Below are 13,787 nucleotides of genomic sequence, written 5' to 3'. Positions count from 1 at the left end.
AAATAATATAAATAATAAATAAAATTGTTACTAAACAGTACTCTTATACAAAGGTAAAACCTTTTTAGATGTATGGTCCGGTACCGGACAGCGTCTGATGGTTCTGTCGGACCATATCCGGCCATGTGCTTAGGCTATAAGCTATTTCGTTTACTTGCATTAGATACATAAGCTTAATGTTACTTATTTATTTTGAGTCCTCTTAATATCTATGTCACATATTATAGATGACGTTTAAGATTTCATTTTTGCATTTTTAATAAAGGGTTTGAACTTTTTATGACCATTTTAATTAATGGTAAATCAAGTAACCAGTAATACATGCTAATATTATGATTATTCATAGATGTTAAGCAATTACGGATAAATGTAAGTTAAGTACTTGTTACTAGTAATTGTGTACGATTCCCTATAAAGCCAGTAAGAATAGAATTTAACATCGCACTAATTAACCGATCCTTTTTTTGTAAGGTTTAGGGTTACTTACTGAGTTGCTAGTTTTATATTTCAAAATAGAAAACAGATACAGGTGCAGCTTCAATCTTGAATAAAAGTTTTTTGATGATATCTCGGACATTATGCACTTTAGGGCAAAAGTTATAGGGACCATTACTGTAGAGAATAAAAATCGCATATTTTATTTCTTGTAAACTTTTGTGTAAACTTACCGCTTACGAAATATGGCCCGTTTTATGAACCCCTCTTCTATCTCGTTCAGAGATCGGTTATTTCTCTACAATCTTTGTTTAACCTTTTTTTCCAATGTTCATACTCGCGTTCGTATATATTTATTTATTTCGTCAGACTCCCTATGATACCAGCTGTCTACCCACAGAACACTTTTACTCTAACGAGTGTCTACCGGTGCTAGTTCCAATAAAATCAGTCCAGCCGTTTTAGATTTTAACTCAAGCAATCACACAGACGGACAGACATATTTTTGAAATAAATAATAGTTTCAAATGCATTCTATAAAAATCTGTTATTTTGTTATAGGTATATATCGAAATTTCAAATTAAGTAATTTATTTGTAAATATAAATACAAAACCTTATAATATACAATATGAATATGAAATATACGCACGCGGGTGAGCTATAGGCCCCGCGCAGTGCCGCCCGAACGCATCTGCTTCATCCTCAAAATCATCAAATCGACGATATAACCCTTAGGTATTAGAAGTTAGTTACCATCAAAAAGTTCAAAAAATAACTATATAGTATTGTTCTTCCTGCAGAGTGCGCAATTGAAGTTTCATTGATTTGACATTAGAGTAATCATTATATTTTTTGGACTTATCACTAGTCTGTGATATTAACAGCTGTCACTGCATCAGCTGTAAATCTATAAATATAGGTACAAATTTTAGGTTATGTTTTTTTGCCTATGTTAATTGCTATGGGACAATATTATGTAATTTTTCATCAATATGTCTAAGCGATTATTAAATCTAGCCCAATTAAGCGCTGTAGGGCTCACGGGTTACCTTTTAGGACATAACTCAAATCATCACTGTAAAGAAAATGACAGTATTTCATTAGCCACCAGCAGTCGGATTTTGAAATGTCTGCCTGGGTTACCGGTATTTGGTACTGTTTCTGCAGCTGTACCTTATACAGAAGGTGGCAATTCTAAGGACAGGGTAAGTTTCTTTTATAAATTGAATGAGGATGCAGTACAGACATCCAAATAGGTAAAGTGTAGTGACTGGACAAGTCAGTAGTGTGAAAGTGAATTGAATGTATGTAAGTGTTGAGTAAATCTTAACTGGAATTGTAGTCATAACCAACCTGAATTACAAATTAAATCTTGTCACGGTATAGAGTGAGGCATCATAAAAATTAAGGAAAGCTTATACAAAAATTTAAACCATTAGGCAAAAAACAAAAGTGATGTGGACAAAACTAAAGAAAATGGGCAGGTCATGTAGCAAGAGTTTCAGATCAGAGGTGGACCATAATGTCACCAACTAAAAGGACACAGTCTCTTGGTCGCATATCCTCATCCAAAATGAAATGTTGAAAGACCAACACAAAGGTTATTGAATTTAGAAAAATATATGAGAAAATTGGCTTAATCTATCAAAAGAGGGGAATGACATTAAATGAACACACGGGTAAAGCTGCTTAACCTTAATTATAAAAAATAAATTTCAAAATTACATTATGTAAATAACTGAAATTTTCAAACATTCTTATTATATATGTAGGAAACAACACCTTCGCATAAGACAGTATGAAGTAGGTGTCAGAGCCTAGGCTAGTATGTAGCTACGAGCTTTCTTATAGGTTGTTCCGAATTATACCTCTAAAAACCAAAATTACCTTATGTGGGTACTACTCACCTACAACTTCTGACTTCTTTGGAGTGGCATGGAAGAAGTAAGTGTCAGTCTACGCTAGCGTTGCTCGCGGCTACTAGATTACTTACAGGATGTTCCGCAATGATATTATGGAAAAATGGTTTATTAAGGTGAATTTGTATTTTTAATTTTGAATTTATTTTTTTATGCTTAGGGTTAAGTGCTTTACCTGTGTGTTCAGTTAATGTTGCCATTGTTGTGCCACTCTTTATGTAAACAATGTTTATTTTAATTAGAATGTAATAATTTTTTTTGATTGTTTTGACTGTCTGTGTTTTGTTTGTCTTTCAGATCTCTGAAATTATGAAATATGGCTTTCCCGGTCTGGATAATGTTAGGTCTTATGATGATTTCGTTCTTTCATACGACCGACGGACTCGGGTACCACATTGGGTGTTTGAACATTTAACCAAAGATCACATAAAGAAGAATGATGCTGTTGATAGAAGCAAATGTGACTTTAAGCCTGATGACAGTATACACATATTTTTCAGGTAAACTTTTAAACATAAGTAAGGCAAATACTAAAAATAATAAATGTTATTAAAGTCAATGAACAGAAAATTGGCAATATACGGTCTTTTATAAAATGTGTGTGTACCAGAGTACACAGGTGAGAAGTGAAAGTTCTTTATTACATAATTTTACAGATATTGGGTAGATAAGGCTTAAGGAAAAAAATATTTATTAAACTAAATTTCATTAAGTATGTATTCTATGCATGCATGTCTATTAAAAATAAGTCTTTTTATTTTATCACTTTCAAACTAATATATTATTATTCTTTATGGTACTGAAATAAATTTTGAATAAAAAAAACATGGTGTGTAACCGAAAATTGTGACAACATTGCTATAAATTTTTTCTCATATGTTGGTAAAGAAGATTCATTTCAAAAATGGCTCTCGAGTAAATTAATTTAATTAGTGTGCATGACAAGTTACGTCTTACACTCGCGATTTGTATGTCACTTTGTGTTAGTGTGTGTGCATTGCTCAAAATGGTTTTGAAAAACATGGAGATAAAATAAACCTCCATTTCCGCCTCGCGCGCTGTTAGTCTAAACCGGCTGCACATGCCTCGGGCATCCAATGTGTTTGGTGAAAGAACAACAGCTTACATATTACCTAGACTGATTAATAACTTGCCATGTGACTTGACCGACTCGTTGACTGAGACTAATTTCAAACAGAATTTAAAAAAATACTTTTTAAGACTTGAGTGACCACAGATCAACTTATTGTGCTAAACTATTATTTGTATCAAGTACTTTTACTTTTATTTGTAAAATTATTAGTATTATCTGTACAGCCAAGTTTCTAACGATTGTGAACTATTTTTTCTTTTGTTAATTTAACTCTGTTGCTGTAGACTAAATTTAGCAATTGTACAAACCTCAATGGTTTTGATTGCTTTGAAACCTCCATGTAAAATTTGTATTTTATCTATCTATATATGAATTGCTGTTCGTTAGTCTCGCTAAAACTCGAGAATGTCTGGACCGATTTAATTTTGGTCTTGAATTATTTGTGGAAATCCAGGGAAGGTTTAAAAGGTGAAATAAATAAAAACAACAATTTAATTTTTCCTCTGATGTGTCCCCCCTTGTCCAATATTTGTTTTGTATGGACATATTTTCTATGAGAGAATTTATTGACGCACGGTTTGACAGTTCTGCTGTGAAACAATCTCATTACAACAACAGGGAGCATATTTTACAAAATAATTCTTGATGTTATGATATAATATTGACAAATTAATAAAAAACATTATTTTATTTATTATATACAGAACAATGTCTGTCAGGTCAACTAGTTCATATATATATATGTGTAGTTACAAATGATCTAAGGTTTTTCTTAATATATGACCTTTCAGATCACAAAATAGTGACTACAAGGGCTCAGGGTTTGACAGAGGTCATATGGCAGCTGCTGGCAATCATAGACTGGCACAGAGACACGTAGAACAAACATTCTACTTGACAAACATGGCTCCACAGGTGATGTTATATTTAGTTCTCAGCTACTGCTTACACCTGGAGAAAGCTAAAAATGTCGAAAGCTATATCGTTTTGTGTTTAGAGTTGTGACCATATATTTAATTGAGATAGTTTTACGGCCGTTTTCAATAACCTATCTATCCTTAGTTTAGCTTACAAGAGGTAGACAAATTTATCCTTTTTATACTTACATTTCAATTACCTATCGACATAAAGCATTGGACTATAACTATATTGGACATAACTTTGTTGGATAGATAAGATCTTGTCATTAAACGGTGACAGCAATGTATCCGTAACTAGAGATACGTTATTAAAAACGGTCGTAAAGGATAGATTTGTCTACTTCTAATAAGTTAAACTAAGGATAGATAGGTTATTGAAAACAGCTGTATAACTATATTGGACATAACTATGGATAGATGATATCTGTCAATAAGTTATTGAAATGTAAGTAAGCGTAAAAGGATAGATTTGTCTACGTCTAGTAATTTAAGCTAAGGATAGATACATTATTGAAAAAGGCCGCTAATTCAAAATACTTTTAATCAAACTTGGATATAAAAATCGCTTATCGAATCTTAGATTGTATACCCTTTTAGAACCAGAAATACCTCAGGGTTAAGTAAATCGGCCGTATGATTCTCAGTAATGAAATGTAATGAAATTTATTATTTTGCATGAATCATGGCATCATAGTTCTTAAAAATTATCTAATAATTCGCTAAGATTGAAAAGATGAAATTGAATATTTTCAATAATTCGTGAAGCTCAATAAATTGGTTTTACACCGTTTTTTCGAAAATCAAGTTTTCATCAGATCTCGACGTTTTAAGGTCCTAAGATGCGTATGTATGGATGTATGTAAACCTCATATTATAACTTTTGATTTTATCGCGGTTGGCGCCAAAAGACCAAACTTATATTATGAATACAATTCGCACCTTCGATCTTAAGAATTAATCTCAATTTTTTTTTAATATATGTTTTTTTTAAATAACTTTTAAACGGCCTTAGCGATGGATTTCATAAACTAATCAGCTCGTCATCGTCATCAAAAACCATGTCGATCGCCACCAAGCCGGTGAAAATCGGTTGATTCGTTCGTGAGTTATCGTTGACGAAAGAGAACCTAAAAAAGTGTTTATTCGGAATTATCTACTTCGAAATTCCAAGTTCGATCAATTGAAACTCAAATCAAGATTTATTAGGCTCAAAAACGGCGTCTAATGCCGCATGCAAATCGGTTTATTCATTCAAAAGTAATTGGGATTTAAGAATTTATAAAATATCGTTGATGGCTGTTGTTGATAGGCTGTTTCTATGTCTTTGACCTAACTCTTGGAGCTGGGAGAGCACTAAATTGTCATAAGAACAATTTGAAGCCTTTAGGTATGGAATTAGCGGGAAGTTGCAGGGATGGCCTTTAGGGTCAACCGTTGTCCTAAGTTTTTTTCATGAAAAAATTTCTATATTTCAATTATAATGGACAGCTTTTAAATTTTACTTGATCTCTAATGTATAGTAAAGACAACTAATCGAGGTAAAGAATGTAAACTAAAGTTTCAGGGGTTCAACACATTTTCATCGATATCTTTGAATATTGGAAAGAATTAATATATTTCAAAGGTTGTTTACAGCTGTTAGGCTGTGGTTCCATTATTAAAATCAACACGTACTCACAACAACAGCAAAAATCAACAAGAAAACTAACAGTAACAAATAGGTAAAAACAATAACAAAAACGAAGTAAATACGGAAACGAAAAAATACGTATCACTTCGAACGTAATCCAAACAGGAATGAACTTGTTCACAAAATGGCGGACCAAATCTTGACAACTGCGGTAGGTATTGACTGCTTTCCTGTACGACGAAACATGTAACGACAGCTCTACTCGACCAACTGAAGCCATTACTGAGTACGAGTGATAGGGACAAAGATAATAATCGCTCGCTATCTTAAGGCTACTATCCCCAGAAATCGCCTAAATAGCGCATAGTTGAAACAGTTTCTTGACGGTTTATATAAAGTTTATCCCCCTTATAATAGTCTGCTAACTTAAAGCATTGCTAATTCTCACTCTGTCTTCTTCTATTGACCTAAGTCAGAATGAGAAAACACTCCTAAGCGGCTGTTTAAAGTTAGCGGACCATTATGAATAAGGGGGTTATTCATCTACACTATATGACACGGAAAATCATTTTTTTCATTAAATTTCTATTTCATAAAGACAGTACGAAAAAAAATCACCAAAATACCCCTAACTTTTATAGTTGGAGCCATGCTAGTCATTCATTCTAGATGAAAATTGTACGCCAACACTATTGACATGACTAAGATTGTAAAGAAAATTGTATTATTTTTGTAATAAATTAAAAATGCTTCTAATTCTGAATTAAAACTATGTCGATCTTGTGCGGGAGCGGTAACCTAGCTCCGCTCGATTCCTCAAGGCCGTTGGCTCGGTCCCCGGCCTTAATGTAACTCAGTAACGGTCCATTTGTTTACATTCTTTATCCCGTCTCGTTGGCCTTAGTGTAAGATGTCTATATCAGCTTATTTGATGATGGTCATGTGTTTCCAGGTAGGTCAAGGTTTCAACAGAGATGCATGGAACAGACTAGAGAAGCACGTCCGAAAGTTGACCAAGGTGTATGAAAATGTGTTTTGCTGTACAGGACCCCTCTATCTCCCACGGTAAAATAAATTCTATTTAATATATATAATTAAATATTTCTTTATTCGACATAGTAAATAACTTATTGAAGAACAGCAATATACAGGTGTCCCAGAAAGAATGGATAATCCTTGAACCCCGCACGGGACAGCTCTCCAGCACTCAGAAAAAATATCTAAAAAAATAATTCCAAGTGATACCCAAAATATGATTATTTTTTAGAAAAAAGTTTACGTTTTTTTTACTTTACTTCACATTCTTGTGCACAACGCCCATAAAGTAATGAAATTTGTGGCGTTTTTGGTGTCATCTTATTCCTGATAGACTGTACAACTAGACATTAAATAATATAAGTATCTATGATACTTTTTTCAAAAACAAAATAAGAACTTGAGTTTTTCACATGAAATTTGACACCAAAATAATTTTGGCATAGTTTGAGAGTGTTTCATGTAAAAAAAAAGTAAGAAAACGTAAGTGGCCAGCTATTTAAAAAGAATGCACAGTTCATACAGTTTACAAAATGGTATAATACATTATTTAATTCCACTACGAAGTTATTGCTATTGAGATGCAAAAAGAGTAAATTTCTTTTTTTTTAATTAATTTATTTTTGAAACGGCCTCTGGAACACTGCGTAATTAATCCAAATTTTGAAATTGTTTTCGAGTACACTTTTTCCTTTAGACAGCACCAGTAAAAAAAGTCCAGTGGGTTTAAATCCGGGGATCGAGGAGGCCACAAAATGGAACCCAAACGACCAATCAATTTATTTGGATACGTGGCATTTAAATAAGCACGGACGTTTATACCATAATGTGCAGGGCAGCCGTAATTCTGTAGCCAATGGGATACCCTTACCTCCTCAGGCACTTCTTCCATTAAGTTCAAGAATCCATCATTCTTCTGCATATCAATGATATGTTGGACACTTCCAACATTCATTGCTATGCAGATGACAGCACTGGTGATGCCGTATACAAGGGCCATGCACGTCTCTCTCGGGAAATCGTCGACCAGTGCCGGGAGAAACTTGTGTCTTCTATCGAGTCCTCTCTTGAGAAGGTCGCGGAATGGGGAAAATTGAACCTTGTCCAATTTAACCCCCAGAAGACTCAAGTTTGCGCGTTTACCACTAAAAAAACCCCATTTGTCGTATCACCGCACTTCGACAACACTTCCCTCAAAGCCTCGCCTAGTATCGGAATACTGGGTCTCGAAATCTCGAGCGATTGCCAATTTCGTGGTCATCTGGAAGGCGAAGCCAAATCGGCTTCAAAGAAACTGGGCGTCATTAATAGAGCATGGCAATACTTCAAGCCGGCCCACATACTAGCGCTCTACAAAGCGCAGGTCCGGCCACACATGGAGTATTGCTGTCATCTCTGGTCTGGCGCACCCCAGTATCAGCTCGATCCATTTGACCGCGTGGAACGCAGAGCAGCTCGAATTGTCGGGGACCCAGTGCTCTGTGAACGGCCGGATCACTTGGCGTTGCGTAGAGACGTCGCTTCATTGTGTGTCTTCTACCGCATTTATCTCGGGGAGTGTTCCGAAGAGCTGTTTAACCTGATTCCTGCCGCCGAATTCCACCTTCGCACGACACGCCACAAGTTAGGTTATCATCCTCACCATCTGGATGTGTGGCGGTCCTCCACAGTGCGGTTTTCAAGGAGCTTTCTTCCACGTACTACAAAGCTGTGGAATGAGCTTCCTTGTGCGGTGTTTCCGGGACGATACGACGTGGGTACCTTCAAAAAAAGCGCGTACACCTTCCTTAAAGGCCGGCAACGCTCCTGTGATTCCTCTGGTGTTGCAAGAGATTGTGGGCGGCGGTGATCACTTAACAACAGGTGACCCGTACGCGCGTTTGTCCTCCTATTCCATAAAAAAAATAAAAAAATTGAAGTCAAGTTAAGAAGGGTATTTCCCGGCAGTTCGAAAGGACCAATAATTATCCCGTTTAATATACCATAATTATATCCAATAATTTACTTTGAACTGGTATTGCGACCTCTCTTCTCGCATTAAGTGAGTGTAATACTGAGTGTAAATTCGTCCTCAATCAATTCGACATGTGTTTCGCCTCTACACGAGGCATCCTCAGGAGATGTTGACTCGCCAAATCCTGGCACGAGACTGAAGTGACTTAAGGGCTGTCAGCACAGAGGAAGTTTTGTTTACTAGGGGGTGTTTACACCCGAGTCGGACATGTGAGCCCTGTTGAGGGGTTTAAATACGTAAATATATTTCCTCCTGTTGAAAAAAAGTATACATCTATGATTTTGCAGAAAAGAATCAGATGGCAAGTCATATGTGAAGTATCAAGTAATTGGCGCGAACACGGTCGCCGTTCCGACACACTTCTTCAAGGTGGTGGTGGGGGAATCGCCAGATGGTACATTGCACATGGAATCCTACGTGATGCCCAACCAAAGGATCCCGGATGAGACGCCTGTGTCTTCCTTCATGGTGAGTGTTATTAATACTACTAACAGCAAAGTAATTTATACACAATTATTTTATTATCATTCTGCCGTCGAATTCATCACCAAGAAATTACGATATCATCCCCACCGTCTGGATGTGTGGCTTTCCATAACAGTGCGGTTTCAAGGAACTTCCTTCCATGTACAACCAAGCTGTGGAATGAGCTCCTTGTGCGTTGTTTATAACTTCAAAAAAAGCGCGTACACCTTTCTTTAAGCCTGGCAACGCTCCTGTGATTCCTCTGGTGTCGTAAGTGAATGTGGACGGTGGTCATTTAATATCAGATGATCCGTACGCTCGTTTGTCCTCCAACAGGAGGATACAAAATAAATGTATCTACTAGTTGTACACAGTATCGTCATATAATCCTTGATCAACATGAACAAAGTGATTTTGTAATAATTAAAATCTTACATCATTCTAATATACAAAATTCTCCTCCTAAACGGCCAAACCGATTTCAATGAAATTTTGTGTGCATATCTACTAGGTCTGAATATCGGCCAACATCTATTTTTCATTTTCCTAAATGATAAGGGTGACCACTAAATATTTTTTTATTATGATTTAGCATTAAAAAATACATACAACTTCAAATTTTCACCCTTCTACGATCAACCCCTGTTTTTTATCACGATTTCGAATTGATCATGGTCCCAAATTTACCTCAACGAGACCTTTATAGCGCTGTCTCAGTAATGAAAACATACAAAACAGTGCCAGTGGGAGGTTCCTTTGCACAGGATGCCGGCTAGATTATGGGTACCACAACTTACTGGGCAAATGAGACTTAACATCTTATGTCTGAAGGTGACGAGCGCAATTGTAGTGCCAATGCTCAGATTTATTGGGTTTTTCAAGAATCCTGAGCGGCACTGCATTGTAATGGGTAGGGCGTATCAATAACCACCAGCTGAACGTCCTGCTCGTCTCGTCCCTTATTTTCCTTTAAAAAAAAAGTGCTCAACCTGCCTAGACAAGTTTACACTTTAATAATATAAATAGGTGCCCACATCGTTTTGATGATGTCGAATTAAATAAATAAGTGATTCCATTTCGTGGTGTGATAAAATGGCGATCTTGTGATACCTGAGGAAGGGGTTGCTTGTAACTTATTATATTTTTTTTATGACCATTAGGGACGAGACGAGCAGGACGTTAATCTGATGGTAATTTATACGCCCTGCCCATTACAATGTAGTACCGCTCAGGATTCTTGAAAATCCCAAAAAATCACCACAATTGCGCTCGGCTCCTTGAGACATAAGATGTTAAGTCTCGTTTGCCCAGTAATATCACTAGCTACGGCGCCCTTCTGACCGAAACACAATAATGCTAAGACATTACTGCTTCACAGCAGAGATAGGCGCCGTTGTATAATCTAGCCTGCATCTTGCACTAAGGAGCCTCCCACTGGTATTCTAGTAGGCTTCATAAGATAGCTTTAAGGGTAAATGTTAAACACTTTTATAATAATGTCCCAGTCGCTGTTCAGGCATTATCTATAAATATAATTAAATTTTATATTTTAAAATGGCTGTCGTAAATCCTACTACTCCACAGCTGAATATCTAAGCGATCGGACCGCCTGGGACTTGATCGTGATTATTTTATAGCAATAATTTTTGTAATAAGTTTATATTTTATTAAAAAGAGCGCAAAAAAAGAATGCTGGAAGAGTTTCTTGTCTCTCAGAGCGCCATTTGTTTCCGAAGCGGTGGTAGTGTTTGAACTGACATCAATGACACCTGACATGAAAAAAAATTTTAAAGGAATTAATTTTGAGAAAATAAATGCCTTTTATGCCCTGTGGTTCCCTGTGGTGGGTGATCAGTTCATTAACCATGGGATGAGCCACAACACTGCCAGTACTTTCATAAATTAAAACTTTAATAATATGTGGTAATAGTATTGATCTATAAATAATATTTTTATTCAAGGTACCCCCAGAAACAGTGGAAAGAGCAGCTGGTCTTTTGTTCTTCGATAAAATACACAGAAGTAAACTGACTACGATAAATGGAAGAAAAGTTTAGTGTTTAGTTAAGATTTATTGATCTATGGACTACATAGAACATTGTAAATGTCGGAGTTTAATTTTTATTCAATGTGACAATCTATAGACCAGGTTTTTCTAGCGAGCCATCTATAACAATATGTTATAACAAGAATGAAAATATTTCTATTTTAAAGGTTCTGATACAGAGCAATTTTTGGAAATCAAAAAATTTAATGCTTATTATAATATCCGGCTCGAAGGACCAGTGTCCGGTGCTGCAAATCACAAAGATATAAAAGGGATAATTATTTATTTATATTACATACTACAATTGACTAACCCAGGGGTTCAAAGGGTCGATCACGAGTGCTTTTTAAGTCGATCTCGAGAAAAAAATCCGGTATAATAAACAAAAAACGGTAATTACGTTCCATCTTATGAAAAGTATGCTCAGGACATGCAGTGTCATGCAGATTCAACATCTAAAGTCACTCTTTAGTTAAGCTTAGAACTCTAGAACGCGTTTGTTTTGTAAGAACCAATAAACTCGCAATTTTGAATATTAATGATGAGATTTTTCATTGACATTTAAGAGCAGACCTACACTTACCTTGACTAAATAAATATGCATATTTTGCGCAAAACTAATATCTATGTCATCGTGACACTCTACCTAGACGACAATCCTTCATCACACATACTTTAAGCCTCTCAGAGCCGATCGATCGTAGTCTAACAATTTTGAGGTAGATCGCCAGCAGTACAAGCATGAGCACTCCTGGACTAACCTAATGAGGTGAGATGAGATTGGGATTAGAATGTAGCGCCCGGTATTCCGAATACTAACTCAAGTTAATATATTGAAATATAATGAAAAACGTCATAACATCAGCAAATCATATATCGTCATAGTGTCGCTTACATTGAAACCTCTGTACGGTTATTTAACTGTACAATTTGCATTAATTATCAGTGAATGGTCTCTGTTCAAGCATAAACTAAATAAAAAATCTGTAATTCTTTGTAATCATTACTATTATATGATGTGTAAATTCATTTACAAGGTATATTCTGCCTGTTAAAATTAATTTTAATAAGATATTTCAATAAATTTTCATTTTACAGACACCAGTGAACTTGTTGAAAGATATCCAAAATTTGCTTCGTGGGAGTTTTTCAATGAATGAATTGTTATGTGTTAGGTTTAAGTACATAGACAAGATTATCAGAGGCCATAAACCGTGAAAAATTAATCCAATTTCTGACTTTTTAGCATGTTAAATCCCCAGTGCAGATCAAGGTGGATAAAAAACTAAAATGGCTGATGGATTCGATATGAATAACTAATGTTATGTACTATTATTGTTACATAGACTACAGACTATGTCTGTACTCTGTTCAGTGTGCGTTTTGAAGGAGACCTCCGCTGATTTTTCATAGCTGTGGTGCCATTCTGTCATTTTACTCTTTATGTAAAAATAGGAATAAAATTATGTGATATACCTTGAAAATACAGTATAACATTTTTAGATTATGTATACGTCTAGATAAGACTATGACAGCTGTGAAAACGTTGAAAAAAATTGAGGTTGACAGTAAACTTCTATTTTGAGCAATGCACCCACACTAACACAAAGTGACATACAAATTGCGAAGATAGGACGTAGCTTGTCAGGCACACTAAAGTAATAAACCTGGCCTGATTTCATCGGTTGTCTAGCAGCAAGAGGGTAATCTAGACGTATAAATTACCTAAGATAAAATCACTAAGAGAAATGGTAGTATACATACGAGCCAAACAGTTGTTTTTTAGGCCAAATTGTATTATAGTACCTGATATGATTCTACCCTTAAATTATAGAAGTTTTAGTGCAATTTTATATTATAAGTTTATTGTTGTATTTTAATAAAAAAATATTAGTTAATATGAGAATAATAATGTTGACATTTTATTTTTATTAAATAGCTGTTAGTAAAATATTTTGTTTTTATTTTTTTATGAACCTATCCTGACTCCATTGACATTCGATAAGAACCAATAAGAAACTCGTAGCTCATCTGTTGAATAATATAACAATTTAGCCTACTTAATATTATAATACTATACAATTGGTTGTGTTCAACTTAATTAATACTTAACAACTGGCTCAGTTCGGAAATTGATGTCGTTGTAATTTTTGGAATGAAGTTCCTTATCGGGTACATTATTAGGTACGGGTTGGCATAGTTACAAGTAAATTTGGCATAACGTTAT

General features: G+C 35.3%; 1 protein-coding gene across 1 annotated transcript; it reads left to right on the top strand.

Moving 5' to 3' along the window:
• Nucleotides 1-1,323: 1,323 nt before the first annotated feature.
• On the top strand, nt 1,324-13,511 carry LOC126971012 (endonuclease G, mitochondrial). Its single transcript, XM_050817183.1, has 6 exons — nt 1,324-1,642; nt 2,654-2,856; nt 4,241-4,364; nt 6,952-7,064; nt 9,336-9,516; nt 11,475-13,511. The coding sequence occupies exons 1-6, from the start codon at nt 1,430-1,432 to the stop codon at nt 11,568-11,570; spliced, it is 930 nt and encodes a 309-aa protein (XP_050673140.1). The 5' UTR covers nt 1,324-1,429; the 3' UTR covers nt 11,571-13,511.
• The last annotated feature ends 276 nt before the right edge of the window (nt 13,512-13,787 follow it).

Source organism: Leptidea sinapis, chromosome 22 (genome assembly GCF_905404315.1).
Source record: "Leptidea sinapis chromosome 22, ilLepSina1.1, whole genome shotgun sequence".
Classification (NCBI taxonomy): domain Eukaryota; kingdom Metazoa; phylum Arthropoda; class Insecta; order Lepidoptera; family Pieridae; genus Leptidea; species Leptidea sinapis.
This window is presented reverse-complemented; position numbering and strand designations above follow the sequence as displayed.